General features: G+C 39.6%; 1 protein-coding gene across 1 annotated transcript in view; it reads left to right on the plus strand.

The window, feature by feature from the left end:
- TMEM132C (transmembrane protein 132C) overlaps window positions 1–19,205 on the plus strand; it is an 808,013-nt gene that overhangs the window by 696,868 nt on the left and 91,940 nt on the right. Inside the window, exon 5 of the mRNA XM_040416234.1 lies at window positions 12,955–13,098. Coding sequence (XP_040272168.1) covers window positions 12,955–13,098 — 144 coding nt within the window. The remainder of the gene's footprint in view (window positions 1–12,954; window positions 13,099–19,205) is intronic.

The raw sequence follows: 19,205 nt of genomic DNA on the forward strand, positions 1-19,205 counted from the left end.
TACTGTGTAATTTGTTATATGTTCACTTTGTTCCTGATCTATATATCGGTGTAATAAATATAATAATTTTGAATAGTCTGTGTGTGGTCCATTGGGAGAGTGCTCAGCCTTTCTATATACATTTTCAATTTATTTGACTGGGTGAGTCATCAGGCTTAGTAGCACCCATCCACAGTGAAAGGCGATAGAGAGCCACCATACTCTTTATATTAGTCTCAGTATTTGACAGGCATTTGTTAGCAATCTTGTCCCACAATCTTGTCTGTAATTCCATGTTTTTTTCTGAGTCTGTGGGTGGAGATTAGCTGGATTCATGTCTGCCCATACACAGGACACATCCTGCTTCTAAACTTTCTGTAGCACACCCTCAAAAGCTGCAGCAGTAATATAGGGCATTACACAGCAGAACTGTGCAGTTTTGATGTGACTAAAGCAGTGAAGTTAGACAGTAAATGACATAACCCAGCAGCAGTCTCTGTGTCATGCTCTCAGTCTCTGTCTGTCTACAGCAGCCCATCCCTCTTCCAACTCACCTCTCCCCTATTATAGACTTCTATGTAATTCGATCCTTCAGTGAGCAGGCAGCTTGATTTGTGCAGTGAATTGAGAATTAGTGAAGAGCAAGGAGCAGAAGAGGAGTCTGATAAGGGGAGAAAGAGTTTTTCTTGGATAAAACATATTACTAAATTTCCTTAGGTTCTTATTATATTTCATCAATATTATTTCCAGGATAACCCCTTTAAGGATTATCTAGATTATAAGAAAAAAATAAAAACAGCTGCAAATGTTAGGCTAGTTTCATACTTGCGGTATATTTCTGGCAGAGAACATCCTGCCGGAGCTCTCTGGATCCAGCATTGCTGGATGTTACAGCAATGCCCACTGGCATTGGGTATAATGGGGTGTGACAGATATCTGGCGGCTACCTGGTAAATATGCGTCACGCAGCAGTTTTTTGTCTGGCCAAATTCTGGCATATTTGCCGGGTAGTGGACAGATCTCCGCCGGACCCTATTATAGTCAATTGGGCCAGCGAGCATTACGGTAGTAACCAGCAATGCTGGATTCAGAGAGCTCTGGCAGGCTGTTCATTGCCATACCATGGGTGTGAAAGAAGCCTTAGAAAACAAAAATATTAATAATACTCACCTCTACCTCTAAAAAATACTCAACTCAATTTAGAGCAGAAAGTCTGATGATCCTCCTGGGGCAGTCATATGCTGGCCACTTATAATCAGCAATTGGGAGGACCACCAGAGTTTTTCTAACATGTACAGCTATATTTATACAATCACCACAATCTGGATAACCCCTTTACATTTTTAAAATGGTAACAGTTGATTCTGGTCTCTGCAAGACTTTTAAATAAATGCATTAAAATGCTGTGGTAGGCCTACATTTATATGAATGTAGAACTAGTTAAGAAAAAACATGTTTTCTAACTATTGTAAAGACTTCTGAGACTTTTATACAAAATTACAGAAAAAAAAGATCTGGAGAACTATGTATATAACTTTTTTCTTTTGATTTTTTTTTCTCCTGGCAGAAGCACGAGTTTTAATATTAACTGATAATGTAATTGAATTTTAGTAGTACAGGCAATATTATACTCAACATCAAAGCACTGGTTAGTTTGAATCTATTTTTTTTATGCATTTATATTAACTGTGTGTACTTCAAAGACGCCATGTCATGAGCCAGGCTTCTGAAATTGCAGACAGCTTAAGGCCACAGTTTCCTGATTTCAAGCCTATTTCATTTGGCTGTGCTTATACTAAGTATAAATAAAAAGTCGTAATTCAGAAGAATGTCCACTAAATTGGACAAAAACGATACAAGTAAGGGCTGTTGTAATTCACTAATGAAACATGGATTATGGTAATTATTGCAGTGGCACTATTAGAAGTTTCTAAAACTGTTTGTTTCTCATTTAATATAAACAGCTGGCTCACTAAAAACAATTTAATATACACTCACCTAAAGAATTATTATGAACACCTGTTCTATTTCTCATTAATGCAATTATCTAGTCAACCAATCACATGGCAGTTGCTTCAATGCATTTAGGGGGGTGGTCCTGGTCAAGACAATCTCCTGAACTCCAAACTGAATGTCAGAATGGGAAAGAAAGGTGATTTAAGCAATTTTGAGCGTGGCATGGTTGTTGGTGCCAGACGGGGCGGTCTGAGTATTTCACAATCTGCTCAGTTACTGGGATTTTCACGCACAACCATTTCTAGGGTTTACAAAGAATGGTGTGAAAAGGGAAAAACATCCAGTATGCGGCAGTCCTGTGGGCAAAAATGCCTTGTGGATGCTAGAGGTCAGAGGAGATTGATTTAAGCTGATAGAAGAGCAACGTTGACTGAAGTAACCACTCGTTACAACCGAGGTATGCAGCAAAGCATTTGTGAAGCCACAACACGCACAACCTTGAGGCGGATGGGCTACAACAGCAGAAGGCCCCACTGGGTACCACTAATCTCCACTACAAATAGGAAAAAGAGGCTACAATTTGCACGAGCTCACCAAAATTGGACTGTTGAAGACTGGAAAAATGTTGCCTGGTCTGATGAGTCTCGATTTCTGTTGAGACATTCAAATGGTAGAGTCCGAATTTGGCGTAAACAGAATGAGAACATGTATCCATCCTCTGATGGCTACTTGCAGCAGGATAATGCACCATGTCACAAAGCTCGAATCATTTCAAATTGGTTTCTTGAACATGACAATGAGTTCACTGTACTAAAATGGCCCCCACAGTCACCAGATCTCAACCCAATAGAGCATCTTTGGGATGTGGTGGAACGGGAGCTTCGTGCCCAGGATGTGCATCCCTCAAATCTCCATCAACTGCAAGATGCTATCCTATCAATATGGTCCAACATTTCTAAAGAATGCTATCAGCACCTTGTTGAATCAATGCCACGTAGAATTAAGGCAGTTCTGAAGGCAAAAGGGGGTCCAACACCGTATTAGTATGGTGTTCCTAATAATTCTTTAGGTGAGTGTATATACAGTACAGACCAAAAGTTTGGACACACCTTCTCATTCAAAGAGTTTTCTTTATTTTCATGACTATGAAGGCATCAAAACTATGAATTAACACATGTGGAATTATATACATAACAAACAAGTGTGAAACAGCTGAAAATATGTCATATTCTAAGTTCTTCAAAGTAGCCACCTTTTGCTTTGATTACTGCTTTGCACACTCTTGGCATTCTCTTGATGAGCTTCAAGAGGTAGTCCCCTGAAATGGTCTTCCAACAGTCTTGAAGGAGTTCCCAGAGATGCTTAGCACTTGTTGGCCCTTTTGCCTTCACTCTGCGGTCCAGCTCACCCCAAACCATCTCGATTGGGTTCAGGTCCAGTGACTGTGGAGGCCAGGTCATCTGGCACAGCACCCCATCACTCTCCTTCATGGTCAAATAGCCCTTACTTTCAAAGTTTTCCCAATTTTTCGGCTGACTGACTGACCTTCATTTCTTAAAGTAATGTTGGCCACTCGTTTTTCTTTACTTAGCTGCTTTTTTCTTGCCATAATACAATATCTAACAGTCTATTCAGTAGGACTATCAGCTGTGTATCCACCTGACTTCTCCTCAACGCCACTGATGGTCCCAACCCCATTTATAAGGCAAGAAATCCCACTTATTAAACCTGACAGGGCACACCTGTGAAGTGAAGACCATTTCAGGGGACTACCTCTTGAAGCTCATCAAGAGAATGCCAAGAGTGTGCAAAGCAGTAATCAAAGCAAAAGGTGTCTACTTTGAAGAACCTAGAATATGACATATTTTCAGTTGTTTCACACTTGTTTGTTTTGTATATAATTCCACATGTGTTAATTCATAGTTTTGATGCCTTCAGTGTGAATCTACAATTTTCATAGTCATGAAAATAAAGAAAACTCTTTGAATGAGAAGGTGTGTCCAAACTTTTGGTCTGTACTGTATGTCACGGGAAAAAAAATGTATAGGTCATCAGTATCTGATCCGTGGTGGTCCGACTCCTGGGACCCTCACTGATCAGCTGTTTGAGATTGCAGCAGTGCTCAGAGTAGGCTGAGTGACGACACGTTCATCGGTCAATTGGCCTAGGTGCAGCTCAGCCCTATAGAAGTGAATGGGGCTGAGCTGCGATACCAAGCACACCCGCTATACAATGTACGGCTCTGTGCTTGGTGAGCACTGAGAAGTCTCACAGAAGCGCCGGTGCCTTCTCAAACAGCTGATCGGCAGGGGTCCCAGGTGTCGGACCTCCACGGATCAGATACAGATGACCTGTCCAGGCCAAATTAAAAATCTCTGAAAACTCTTTTAAGTAAGTTTAGGATTAAATAATTTACAGAAGGCATAACGTTAAAAGAGTTATCCAGGAAAATATATTTATGACTTCCTCAGGATAGGTCATTAGTATCAGATCTGTGCGGTGCGACACCCATACCCCCACTGATCAGCTGCAGCCTCTTCTTAGGCCAGTGACATCACTGTCTAGTTGCAGCTCAGCCCCATTCGCGTCAATGGGGCTGAGCTGCGATACCAAATACTTTTATTATATGATGTATGTCGCTCTCCTTAGAAAGCTGACAGGAGCCCACATCGCTCACCAGAGCTTCGTTGAGCGCAGCGGCTCTCTGAAACCACTGATCGGCAGGGGTGCTGTGACTTGAACCCCCGCTAATGTGATGATGACCTATTCTGAGGATAAGTCATCATTATCTTTTCCAGAATACCCCCTTAAAGATGATACATTACCTTGGTATGATCGTGGCATCTGAAAATAATATTAAAGCCTTTCATGGATTAATCATCTTTAAGAAAATTAATTAAATTGTACTTATCTTCTCCATTTGATCGCGAAGAGGCTGCAGCGGCCATCTTGCTTGAAGATCCAGCACAAAATTTTGCACTGGATCTTCAAGCAAGATAGCTGTGGTAAGTACAATTTAATTAATTTTTTTAAGGTGATTAACCCATTAAAGGCCTTAATATTAATGTCAGATGCCGCGATCAGCCATGGACGCCACCCCCTGTCAGGCGATTGCGCTGCCCCCGTCATTTCACCCGCTACTTACAAAGAAATGCTCTTTGTGATGAAGTAATTAGTCACAAAGAGAATTTTTTTGTTAAATTCGGCAAAGCAGCTGAATCTAATTTTTAAGAAGTTCATCTCTAATTAATATCCATTTGTAGAAGCCATCCTCTTTTCTACTTCAGCTTTTTTTTACAGTTTTTGTTATTTTTGCTTCTAGAATATGCTGGAATTTCATTAAAGCCATTGTTCCCTCTACCTGTGAAATGTTCCCCATGCTATTGCCTGCAACACAACGCCAAAGCATGATTGATTCACCTCCGTACTTACAGTAATGGCTGGAGAGGTGTTATTTTCATGAAATTCTGCGCCCTTTATTCACCTCTCCACTTCCCAAAAATATTGAATAAAAAGAGATCAAAAAGTCACACACTCCAAAAATAGTATCAATAAAAACAAAAAAAATGAGCCCTCAGCCAGCTCTGGAGACCTAACTGCAAGAAACTTATGGGGTCCGAATATGGCAATCAAAAGAATTTTTTTTTTATTTTTTATAAGTTTTTATTTTTAATTAAAACAGAAGAAAAACTATAGAAAAACCTAGAGAATGAAGGTAACAGGTCAGTTTTACTGTATAGGGAACACCGTAAAAACAAAACTCATAAAACTGTGGCGGAGTTGCATTTTTTTTCCAATTCCACCCCATTTGCTATTTTTTTTCCATCTTGTGACTACATTGTGTGCAACAGTAAATGGTGCCTATAGAAAGTACAACTTGTCCTGCAACAAAAAAGACCCCAGTCTTTGCATCAGACTGTATGAAAGGGTCTTTAAACGAGTGCCGCTCAAATTGTATGTCTTTGATTGATGCTTGTTATTGGTCCAGGACTGGCCTGTTAATATGACTCTAAGGCCCATACTTATAAAAAAAATGTTAACTAGGGTTTTCTAATGGCACAGATTCACTAGCTATCAGCCAAAATCTCTCCCTCATTCAGTTCAGACAAATTTTTGTGTGTTCAGTGTGAAAAGAGAAGAAAGTCATCCCTAGACCTTTCTGGCGGTGGTTTATCTCATGAAAGAACAAAAGAATTTGGCAAAAAACTTCACCCTGTCCTTCTCTTAGCCAATAACATCGGTAGCGAGAGTAGAGAATTATCCAATCAGGGTGATTGAGACGTTACCCTGTTCTCAGCAAGTTCGGCTGACAATACAATAATGTGTATGGGCCCTTTAGACTAAGAATCTTCATGCTGCTGCTCCACATATATAAAATGTCTATGCTGTACAGTCGTGGTCAAAAGTTTTGAGAATGACACAAATATTAGTTTTCACAAAGTTTGCTGTTAAACTGCTTTTAGATCTTTGTTTCAGTTGTTTCTGTGATGTAGTGAAATATAATTACACGCACTTTATACGTTTCAAAGACTTTTATCGACAATTACATGACATTTATGCAAAGAGTCAGTATTTGCAGTGTTGGCCCTTCTTTTTCAGGACTACTGCAATTCGACTGGGCACGCTCTCAATCAACTTCTGGGCCAATTCCTGACTGATAGCAACCCATTCTTTCATAATCACTTCTTGGAGTTTGTCAGAATTAGTTAGTTTTTGTTTGTCCACCTGCCTCTTGAGGATTGACCACAAGTTCTCAATGGGATTAAGATCTGGGGAGTTTCCAGGCCATGGACCCAAAATGTCAACGTTTTGGTCCCCAAGCCACTTAGTTATCACTTTTGCCTTATGGCACGGTGCTCCATCGTGCTGGAAAATGCATTATTCTTCACCAAACTGTTGTTGGATTGTTGGAAGAAGTTGCTGTTGGAGGGTGTTTTGGTACTATTCTTTATTCATGGCTGTGTTTTTGGGCAAAATTGTGAGTGAGCCCACTCTCTTGGATGAGAAGCAACCCCACACATGAATGGTCTCAGGATGCTTTACTGTTGGCATGACACAGGACTGATGGTAGCGCTCACCTTTTCTTCTCCGAACAAGCCTTTTTCCAGATGCCCCAAACAATCGGAAAGAGGCTTCATCGGAGAATATGACTTTGCCCCAGTCCTCAGCAGTCCATTCACCAAACTTTCTGCAGAAGATCAATCTGTCCCTGATGTTTTTTTTGGAGAGAAGTGGCTTCTTTGCTGCCCTTCTTGACATCAGGACATCTTCCAAAAGTCTTCGCCTCAATGTGCGTGCAGATGCGCTCACACCTGCCTGCTGCCATTCCTGAGCAAGCTCTGCACTGGTGGCACTCCGATCCCGCAGCTGAATCCTCTTTAGGAGACGATCCTGGCGCTTGCTGGACTTTCTTGGACGCCCTGAAGCCTTTTTAACAAGAATTGAACCTCTTTCCTTGAAGTTCTTGATGATCCTATAAATTGTTGATTGAGGTGCAATCTTAGTAGCCACAATATCCTTGCCTGTGAAGCCATTTTTATGCAACGCAATGATGGCTGCACGCATTTCTTTGCAGGTCACCATGGTTAACAATGGAAGAACAATGATTTCAAGCATCACCCTCTTTTTAACATGTCAAGTCTGCCATTTTAACCCAATCAGCCTGACATAATGATCTCCAGCCTTGTGCTCGTCAACATTCTCACCTGAGTTAACAAGATGATTACTGAAATGATCTCAGCAGGTTCTTTAATGACAGCAATGAAATGCAGTGGAAAGTTTTTTTGGGGATTAAGTTAATTTTCATGGCAAAGAAGGACTATGCAATTCATCTGATCACTCTTCATAACATTCTGGAGTATATGCAAATTGCTATTATAAAAACTTAAGCAGCAACTTTTCCAATTTCCAATATTTATGTAATTCTCAAAACTTTTGGCCACGACTGTACAAGCATGTATATGTTTTTATTAAATTTGATGCATGTTGTTCAGCCACTGTCAGTAAACCAGGAGGTTGCCTGTCGCGGTGATGTGACATTTTTGTGACTTTTGAAAAAGTCGTACATAAATGAGGCACTGTTCTAATCTTTAATCCCGACCTACTTTTCACTCACCAAATGTCGCAGAAATATGACCAAAAGTCACAAAAATTTGCACCAGATTTGATAAATGTCCTCCATACTTTTATCAAATAGTAGCGACAAAAAAATTCAACAAGAATGATCATCTCTTTGGCAGACTTATTGGTTACTGACCATCAGGAACAATCTCTTGCATATAATTTTAAAATGATTATTGTCCAAAATGGCCGACTTTCATCTACGGCTGGGTTCACACTTCAGTTCATTGATCAGTTATTTTCATGAGCCAAAACCAGGTGCGGGTCAGAAACACAGAACAGGTGCAGATCTTTCCATTAGACCTTATCTCTGTGCAGGCTTTACTACTGGTTTTGGCTCACAATAACTGATGGAAATAGCTTACTAAATAACTGAAGTGTGAACTCAGCCTTTTATGTGGCCTTAGACCAAGTGTTGAAGATAGAGGCTCTTATATATTACACCAATCATGACATGTGGCTGGTAATTAACCATTAAAACACAAATGAGAATAAAAACACACAAAACATAACAGCAAACTCGATAGATGTAATATATTGTAATTCTATCAAATTATACCTAAGGCCATAAAATCTGGCAAGTTCTGTTTAGTAACTGTCATTTTACTTGCTCATTCAGCCCAAGTTAATGTTAAATTAGTACTTAAATTAGTCCCATTTGAGTGCTTGGCATCTTACAGCTGAATGGCAATTGTCTACAAACCAGTGCTAAGAATTAATTGGTGTATTCCTTGGAGTAACATAAGCTCCAGTATAAGGAGCATCCATGGTTTTGCTCATAATAAAGTCAGTCGAACATAGTATTAGTTTTATTAGCTAGCTGAAAAGTGGGACAAATCTCTTTTGTAGAGTCTAAGCATGGAGTGTAGGTGGTATGCATAAATTACATCTTCATAGTCATTAACAACTTGTAGAGTTAACCCCTCTTCCATCGTTATCGCTCTCAGCCTTACCCGTGGTTAATTAAACAGTCCATTTAGACATTAAGAAAGCTAGAATGAAAACATTTGGTTTTACAATGGACGATGCATCAGACAAAAACCAAAGCATAAAAATCATTGTAAAAGAAAAGTTTGCTTATAAATTAATCTATGGCTTGTTAAAACAAAAAATATCATTAGATAACTATAATCTTGTAGTGTCCGTGTATTCCTTGAAATACGATACATGCCAATAAATGCTATTTATGATAATGTATTATTAACGATGTCAAGTTAGAGAAGCAAAATTGGAAAACTGAGCATATTGCAACAACCATTTGTAATGCACTTTTCTCAACCAAGGGACTCAAAGCACAGTTTAGAAATTCTTCTTGATATGTGGAGCAGGGAAGTCAGCGGCTGCCATTTAGGCACTCCTTCCCCAACAATTTTCATAGGAGTGTGAGCATGGGAGGAAAACAGAATAAGCAGAGAAAACACACGCAAAACGGAAAGAACATACAAGCTCCATGTAGATGTTTCCCTTTGTTGAATGTGAACCCAGGAACCCTGCGCTGCAAGGCAACAATGCTGTGTATTTTGTTGGCTTGCAGTTACTGTAAAGATAGGTGAGATACATCATTGCCATTGATAATACACTGGTTATTTAGATGACGCTTAAAGTAAAAAAAAAAAAGGCTCAGATGAAAAGAAATCAATTCCTGGATACAAAACATTACAAAGACTTTAGGGAGGGACCTCATCATAAATTAGGCGTATCCTCTGGCATTCTATGCACCTAAACAGAAATCTACAGCAGCTCTGAGCTGGCTTCATTTGGGCAAGAAAACTGGTATAAATGAAGATAACTTTGTTGAGGCTGCTGGCCATGCTCCCTTTCTGATAAGTAGTAAGGGCAGCTTTAAACTGTCCTTTGCAAAAAAATAAAAAATAAAGTTGAATTGAAAATGTGTGTTTGTGACTTTTTAACTCCACTTTTCTGGTGCTGGGAGATGATAAATCTCCCCCTTTGCGTTATTCATTTTGCTCCTATAGTTTAAGCACTCACTGAATTCCTTCCTCTTTAGCATAAGTACCTTTTTTTTTCTAGAAAAGACCAGAAATAAACCCAGAGATATAGTATTCCAATAGAAAATCCAGTGTCCGCATATGTAGATGTATCACACTACATTAGGTAGAGGTTGTATCAGTTGTTCTAACACCATATCAATTCCATTCGATCCTGGAATTTACATCAAGTGCCACCTGTCTAAGCAGCAATTGCAAGGACATACACAGAAAATGTGGGCCATGTCATGTTTTGGCCCATCCATCAGTATTTGAAATGTTCATTTCTACAGGCTCTGTAAGATTAGTAAATGAAGGAGAAAAAAATGAAACCGCAGGAGTCACATTGGGAATCTCCTCCACAAAGCATAGGAAGAAAGTGTTCGGGGCAGAAGAGCAAGCATCTAGCTTTCCTGATTTTGAATGAAGGCATTTGTGATATGAAAATGCTGACCTATGTAAAAGCAGTATAATACAGCTATAGGTCTGCACTCCTAGTAGCCTTACATAAGACAAGCCTGAGAAATGCGGAGAGGAAGGGTTCAGTGGAGGAGCAATTTCTTTATGAAAACACTGAGCTTATAACTAGAAGTTTGCTGTATTCTTTTAGAACTTGTGGTAGCCAAATTGTTTTGTTTAGCCACTAGTAGTATAGACTTATAATTGTAATATGCTGTACTCACATATTGAAGTATATTAAGATGACATATACACTAATCAAAGTCAATTCCTTTTGGGTAAAAACCACCACCAAATTGATCACCTGATCACCCCCAGGGCCCGACATACAACTGTTTTCACTGTACTGTAGAAAGCCACAGGCAGACACACAATATTCTCTTAACCCACCATGACATACTTGTTTATCAAGAGCGTTAATTGGTTGTATGGAATGGGCTCACGCACTGAGCTTGCTCCATAGATGGCAGGTGTCAGCTGTATAAAACAGCCTACACCCACCGGCAGAGACCGGTAATGGACATGACTCTGATCCCATTCATTTAAACCCTCAGATGCCCCTGTCAGTAGTGACTGCAGCATCTGTGAGGTCAGATAGAGGGACCCCAACCTTGACAACCTTGGGGTCTGTCTTTTTCAATTTCAACGCACAAAGATTTGTTTCCCATTTTACAGTACAATCTATGGTACATCAAATGATTCCATTACACAATACAACTTGTAGTAAGCCTTCATGTCGCTAGGTGAACAGAACATTTTAAAAAGTTCTGACTCTTTGAATGTGAGGAGAAAAAAACGAAAACACAAAAAACTAAAATTAGCCCTGTCCTTAAGGGGTGAGATGAGCGAAGTATGGGGAAAAAATTAACTTTCTGACTAATTACTTTGCCACAAAGCGCATTTCTTTGTAAGAGTGGCTGCAATGACAGGGAGCAGAAATTGTACCGCTCCCCATCATTATACCCCTCAGATGCTGCATTCATAGCTGATCGAGGCATCTGACATTAATATTACAGTGTAAAATTAAAAAATAAATAAATAAAATCATACTTACCTCATCCATTTGATCGCAAAGAGCCGGCCATCTTGATTGAAGATCAAGCGCGAAATCTCACGGGATTTTGCGCGGGATATTCAGTCAAGATGCCCACACCCAGCTCTTCGCGATTTATTTCCACGAAGCACAAGGAAATTTGGCTTTGCGGTGAGTAGAATTTTCCCTGAAATTTGGATCGAAGTCCACAAAGTTTCTTCGCTCAACACTAGTTACTAGTATTACTGGGTGTCCATGTGATCACTTATAGTTGATCTGGAGTTGATTTGTTAACTTTTCACATCCATTGGAATTACATAACAAAGTGTACATTATCCTCCAGGTTGTCCTGGAGAAGCATTGAGACTTATTGGTCCTGAAATCAGAGGTTCACCATGTTAACCCTAGAAAGGCTATTGGTTTGTATGCCTTTGTATTTGTCCTTGGTGAGTTATTTACATTCTATTAAGGAATAGATGCCTTTTACAAAACTCTACAAAGCTGAAACATCCATTCCTGAATCATATATCCTTATATGAACTTTTCTAATGGAATTTTCAAAACGGAATGGAATGGAAGATGCCAGCATGTATGCCTTCTGTATATCAGGGCACATTAATGAATCACCTGAAGTGTTCTGAATGGAAATTGTACATAAAAAAAAAAAAATATATATATATTTTATTTTATTTTTAAATATTCATTTCACAGAAAAATATATAAAAATGCAAATATCTATAAGAGACTTGTGAATCCCCATCTGAGCCAGTTGGTATGAGAAGTGCCTTGGGCCGAGAGAGATATCACATACAGTGATCTTTGCTTTTATGAACTATACTGTATTTTATCATACAGTATTATGGGTTTCTGGTCAATGACCTGGAGGGCTCAGAAGACAGTACTGCAGATGTTCTGATTTTTATACTTACCCCTGAGATTGGAATAGAGGATACATCATTAGTGATTAAAGAGGTTATAGGTTTTCAGCAAATAAAGCTTATTTAATCTATAATGAAATGTACAAATTCCCAAAATACTTTCTGCATACTTTATGAACTATTTGGTTATAGTCGAGCTTAGGAATTTTCTTTTAATCTTAAAAATATATCTTCATCTAATATACATTCCAGGCATTTAAAGAATGGAATTATTATAGCAGATACTTCTACAAAATATTTAGCACAGTGATGCTACTGAATTCATGTCTAAAGGGAGCATAATAGTTAGGATAACAATTCTGCATTAGGTTTCTTTATAATCTAAAGATCACTGAAATATTATGAAATGCTTTAAAAATGCTTAAAAGGCTTATTCGTGTGGACTATCTGTTAAACAAAAAATAAATATAGATGTGTATTACAGTTGTTAGTTGTTATGACACATTATAGGCTGTTTAATATTTTTGTTATTTCTTTTTAGGACACAGAGATCTTGAACACTGCAATCCTTACAGGAAAGACCGTAGCAGTGCCAGTGAAAGTTGTTTCAGTCGAAGAAAATGGGTCTGTGATGGATATTTCAGAACTAGTGGAATGCAAGTCTTCAGACGAAGATGTGGTTAAAGTAAGTAGTAATCTAACTTTTGTGATTCACAGTAAAGCATATGATAAATCCTGGAGCTAGGGATGACTATAGATCATTGGGGTACCTTCTATGTAGTGGACCATGCAAATGGTAATGGTGCCTGTGGTGGAAGAGGAGCTCCACACTGCGCTGCATTTACTCATTTTTTTGACCAGTATAAACACAATTTCTCTCAGTGATTCTTTATTATCGAAACATAATCTAAAGTATAATAAAAATCAAATGTTAATAAGCCATTATCCCGACACATGAAAATGCCAATGGAGCAAAAGCATATGAAGTAACAAATGCTAAATATGCGGGAGTGTCTTATGAAACAGAAGGTGAATAGCATTTGTCCCTTGGAAATAAACATTAAAACTGTTTTCTGGGAACAAAATCTTGATGACCTATCCTCAGGATAGGCCATCAATATCTGATCAGTGGGGTTCAACTCCTGGCACCTCCACCGATCAGCTGTTTAAAGAGGCCAGTGAGGTCACATTTATTGGTCATATGGCCTAGGTTCAGCTTATTCCCGTTCAAGTGAATGGGCCTGGGCTGCAATACTAAGCACAGCTACTGTACAGTGAGCTGATCTGATCCCCGCCGATCAGATATTGGATAGGTCTTCAATATTCTACTCTCAGAAAACCCCTTTAAGGATGGCAACATGCAGAAAGCCTCAATATCATGAGGTAATGATGCAGGAAGTATTTTGGGAATTTGTACATTTCATTGTAGATTAAATAAGCTTTATTTGCTGAAAACCTATAACCTCTTTAATCACTAATGATGTATCCTCTATTCCAATCTCAGGGGTAAGTATAAAAATCAGAACATCTGCAGTGCTGTCTTCTGAGCCCTCCGGGTCATTGACCAGAAACCCATAATACTGTATGATAAAATGTATTCTTTACTGGTAATGTAGATCAACACATTGCAAAGGCAAATTGCCTTCTCTTCAAGCAACAATGTTATATACCAAAGCACTATGTTGATTTGAAAACTGCAGTGTGGTGCACACTGAAACAGTCCGGGGCCTTTCTTGTGTTTGGTTAATACATAGAAAATTTGATTAAAATGAGCTGAAATAATGTCCTTTTTGATTAAAACATGATAGATAGTAAATAATAGTTATATCTTTAGTGAACAGGACACAATAAATATATCCATGACAAATAGGAATAAATAGATAAAAAATAAGTGGATAGCCGTCATATTTAGAGATGAGCAAATCGAATCAGACGAAGTGAAATTCGATCTGAATTTCAGGAAAAATTTGATTTGCAACAAATGCGAATTTCCTCGCGCTTCGTGGTAAAGAATTGCAATTTTTCCTAAAATGGCGGCTACACATGTGAGGACATGGGGCAATGAACTCTGGGAAGGTGGGCTGACCCATAATGCCATGCATGCAGTCAATCGGCAGCCAGCCCTGTGATGTCACAGCCCTATAAATACTGCGGCCATCTTATAGTCAGAAATTTTCAAGTGTTCTGAGTGCAGGGACAGCGATAGGAAAAACTTCATTGTGAATAAAAAAAAAATGAAAAAATTATTTATAAGTGCAGGGAAAGGATAGGGAGGAATCATTTCACAGCATCTTAGTGCAGGGAGAGACATCAGAAGGCGCTAGGGATGGTGCCAGAAAAGCGAATTACAAGTGCAGGGAAAGATTATTTGGGGATCCAAATAGCCATTATACAGCTCTATCATTCCAGCAATTTGTTCTTGTTATTGGGGTGCAAGTGCTATGTTGAAAAGCCTTTAGTGGCTTATATCTGTGGAAGAAGAAAATTATATACGCATTTCACTTCTGCAGTTATTATTATATGAGTACAAAAACAAAATATATTTAGCGTTCACTTTTGCAGTTATATATGGTAAAACCTTTTGTGACTTATTTTGGTTGAAAAACAACATTTACTCAGCATTCAGTGCTGCAGTTATATGTGGTAAAAGCATTATTGACGTATTTCGGTCAAAAAATAAAATGTATTCAACGTTCAGGGCTGCAGTTATATGTGGTAAAATCTTTATTGAAATATTTCGGCCGAAAAACAAAATCAATTCAGTGGTCAGCGCTGCGGTTATATGCAGTAAAATCCTTATTGAACTATTTTCGGTCAAAAAGACAAATAAATTCTCTAAAAAATCATACAATGGGATTTCCTGATTTTTTTTTTTTTTATTCTGTCTCTCAGAGTGGAAATGCACCTACAATGTGAATTTCAGACCCCTCCATGTTTTGTGGGAGAACTTGCAAAATCACAGGGTGTTCAAATACTTCTGTTTCTCACTGTACTAGAGGCCTGTTCCTGCCAGGCAGGTTCCCCCAGAAGTATCTGGGTCGATTAGCAGCCGATACCGCACTTGCATCAATCTTGACAGGATTCGTCTCCAGGTGGAGAGAATTTTTTTTTGGAATGCTTTCTCCATCGTAACCATGTTGTCGAATAAAATGAAGACTGGTGGATTATCTCCTGTCTTAGGCAACAATTAATTTTTATTATTACATTTATTAAATATTGAATATTATATTGAACCAAAACTTAATTAAAATTATAAGAAAGTAAACGTAAATTCGCCAATATATTATCCAAAGCCTTTTGTGCCGGAGAACGTGTATTATTAAATCGTGTTTTAAGCAACACTTTATAAAGTTGAGAAATTTTAACCTTCTGTTCTGTCCCATATTCCCTATAAATGAATAGACGGAGCAACCACTGGCCTCCTCATGCTGCTGCCACCTCCACAATCTCTCGTCATTGTGCCACTCTGTGGTCCCCGCATGTTGCTGCCACCTCTGAAATCTCTCGTTGTCGTGCCATTTGGTGGCCTCCTCATGATGCTGCTGCCACCTTCACACTATGTCACCTTGCCACTCTGTGGCCTCCTGATGCTGCCGCCACCTCCACACTCTTTCATTGTGCCACTCTGTGGCCTCCAACTGATGCTGCTGCCGCCTCCAGCCTATGTCATTGTGCCACTCGGTGGTCTTCTCCTGATGTTGTTACTGCTGCTGCCACCACCTTCAGATTCTGTCATTGTGCCACTCAGTGGCCTCCTCATACTGCTGCCACCTCCACACTAGGTCATTGTTCCATTCGGTGGCCTCCTCATACTGCTGCCAACTCCAGACTCTGTCATTGTTTCACTCGGTGGCCTTCTCCTGATGCTGCTACTGCTGTTGCCGCCACCTTCAGACTCTGTCATTGTGCCACTCGTTGGCCTTCTCCTGATGCTGCTACTGCTGCTGCCGCCATCTACGGACTCTGTCATTGTGACACTTGGTGGCCTCCTCATACTGCTGCAAACTCCAGACTCTATCATTGTGCCACTCGATGGCCTTCTCCCAATGCTGATACTGATGCTGCCGCCACCTCCACACTGTCATTGTGCCACTCTGTGGTCTCCTCATGCTGCCACCACCTCCAGACTGTCATTGTGCCACTATGTGGCCTCCTGATGCTGCCACAACCTCCAGACCCTGTGATTGGGTCACTCTGAGGTCTCCTCATGCTGTTACCACCCTCCCCACTTCATCACTGGGCCACTATTTTCCCTTTCTGCCTGTCTGACATCATCATTTGTTTGACCCTTCTTCTGATCTGTCAGAAGGAAGGAAAAATGAGACGCACAATGGATCCTGTCTGTATATCAGCTGTATGGGCTGTATGGTCCCATCAGAATTGGCTTATGATTTGGTAGACAAAAGCAGTAGTGGGTACAAAACACAGAAGACATGCAAATATTCCGTTCACGTGTCATCTCTGTTTTAGATCCAGTCCTGATTTTTTTGGGCATTAGCAATACTGATGGATTATTGAGCAAATGCTGATCGAGTGAAGGCGTACATTTTTTGTGGGTTATTGTTCTGACGGATCAGAGGAAGGGCAAATTAATCAGTGACGTCAACACAAACTTACTGCAGATACCCTCTCCACTCTGTCGGGGGGGGGGGGGGGGGGAGCTCTACTTGTATAAGCGTTTAATAGAACATGTCCTGTTTACATCTATGTGGAATCAGCTGGTGACGGTGTAAAAGGAGTGTGCTTCAACTTGGCCATAACATTGACCTGTAAGGCTGAGTTCACACTTGAGTTATTTGGTCAGTTTTGGCCCCGGGACTGCCCTAATAAGTGAAGTGTGCAGTGATTCTAAGAGCGACTCCTGTCATCTGCATGTCATACGGACTCACAGGATAATTTCACTACCAAAGCACACTCCCTATGCATGTTACTACAAGCCACACTGTTCAACAACTTGCAGGATAACAGGCCAAACTGGATGGACAAATTTCTTTTTTTGGCCTTATATACTAGGTTACTATGTTACTATGTTACTATAAAGGCTCTTAGCAGCCAGGAAATAGCTGTTTTTTAATGTAATTTGCCGCAAATATATTCGGATCGCACCAAATTTTTCCCGCAAAATTCGGCTAACCGGCAAATCAAATTTTTTCAAATTCGCTCATCTCTAGTCATATTCCCAATGTCAACGCAAAATAATGTACTCAGGAAGGCCATGGCCTATATCTAAACTACTAGCATTATAACATGTCTGGCTCATCCAAGGCAGAAAAAATATGCCCTAGCACTGTTAGTACATCAGTTGACTCTTATCCTGCCTTGCAAACCACTTATCCGACCCAGGCAACACTATTAACCTTTTTTGAATGAACGTACAGTATACACATTTACTTTCCTATAATTTTAGATTTATAATGTACGTTGTGTTCTTTTTGTGGATTGTATGAATGTTCTGCATCTGTCTTACATACTGGATTTTTCTTATAAATGACTTTACTATTAGCATATAGGTATTCTGGTATTGGTATGGGTACCATTAGTGCATATATTTAAAATTAGTCTCTAAGTATAATTTCTGGGGGACCTCAGAGAGCTTGTGTTCAATAAAGCCTTTGTTTCAGGTAGTTATAACTTAGACTAATCATGGAGTCTGCATGACAAATACGTGAATTTGCCCAGTACATCCTTGGATCAGGGCACAAAGGTTGTTTGTAATAAAGGCAATGCATTTGATGCAGCTCCAGTCTTCCAATCGTATGATTAAAAAGGGGTTGAAATACAATACCACTTGTAGAAAATCAAATGACCCAGTGAAGGTTAGTCAAGAAGGCTGCGTGAAAAAATGCTCTATAATGAAGTCAGGAGGTACAGCAGAGTGTATTATCAGAATCTGCGGCTCATGGTTTACGTATCATACGCCTCATTTTATTTGTGCATTTACAATATTGAGATGTATCCATTTACTGGTCCCCAGAATAGCCTAGAATAGATTGTGGTATTCTTTCTACATATTTCAGCATCTACTCTATTTATGAAACATCTGTATTAAGGGTTAACACATAGATATTCTTAATTGTCTGTATTACAAAAATCATTTTCTACTTCTGTATAATGCTCAGATACTTTTCACCCCACATCTCAGATTCTGTCATGTTTTATTGAAAAATTAGTGCTGCATGCAAAGCATTTTTCCATCAGAAAGACGAACATGGAGTACATTATAGGTCACTGAAGTCTTTCGAGCACTAGCATCCACTATGAGATGGATCTGGAACAGCACTTTGGCTTCCTTTATAAATGAAAGCCACCACATTGATGTGAACAGAGCCTAACTCAATGGCTGAGTCTGCTTTTGTTTTCCTTGATAGGTCACACCACATCCTTCATTAGGACCTTATAGGTCACACCACCTCCTTGATTAGGAACAGAGTATGCCCTGGTCTATGGGTAGCCCAAAGAGAAGGTCGCCAGTACTAATATGTAAATGGTTAATAATTCCATTTTAAATCGAGGCTCTCAGTACTGTGACATGGCCTACTTGATTGTTAGTGTTTAAAGCTGGCCATGCAAATTAGTCTTTTGTTGGCTGAACCCATTGTTATTGGTGGGTTTGGCCAACACTCAGAACATGCTGTCCACTCTTCCCCAACAGATAATTTTGAGGGAAACAAGTTTCATATAAAATGAATATTTTCACCCAATCCCCTTGTTCTCCTGCGACATAAGCCACCGCCAGAGGTGTCTGGTGAACAGAATGTGTATGTAAATGAAGAAGCTGAGAGGGAGTCGGGA

Source organism: Bufo bufo, chromosome 2 (assembly GCF_905171765.1).
Source record: "Bufo bufo chromosome 2, aBufBuf1.1, whole genome shotgun sequence".
NCBI classification, from domain to species: Eukaryota; Metazoa; Chordata; class Amphibia; order Anura; family Bufonidae; genus Bufo; species Bufo bufo.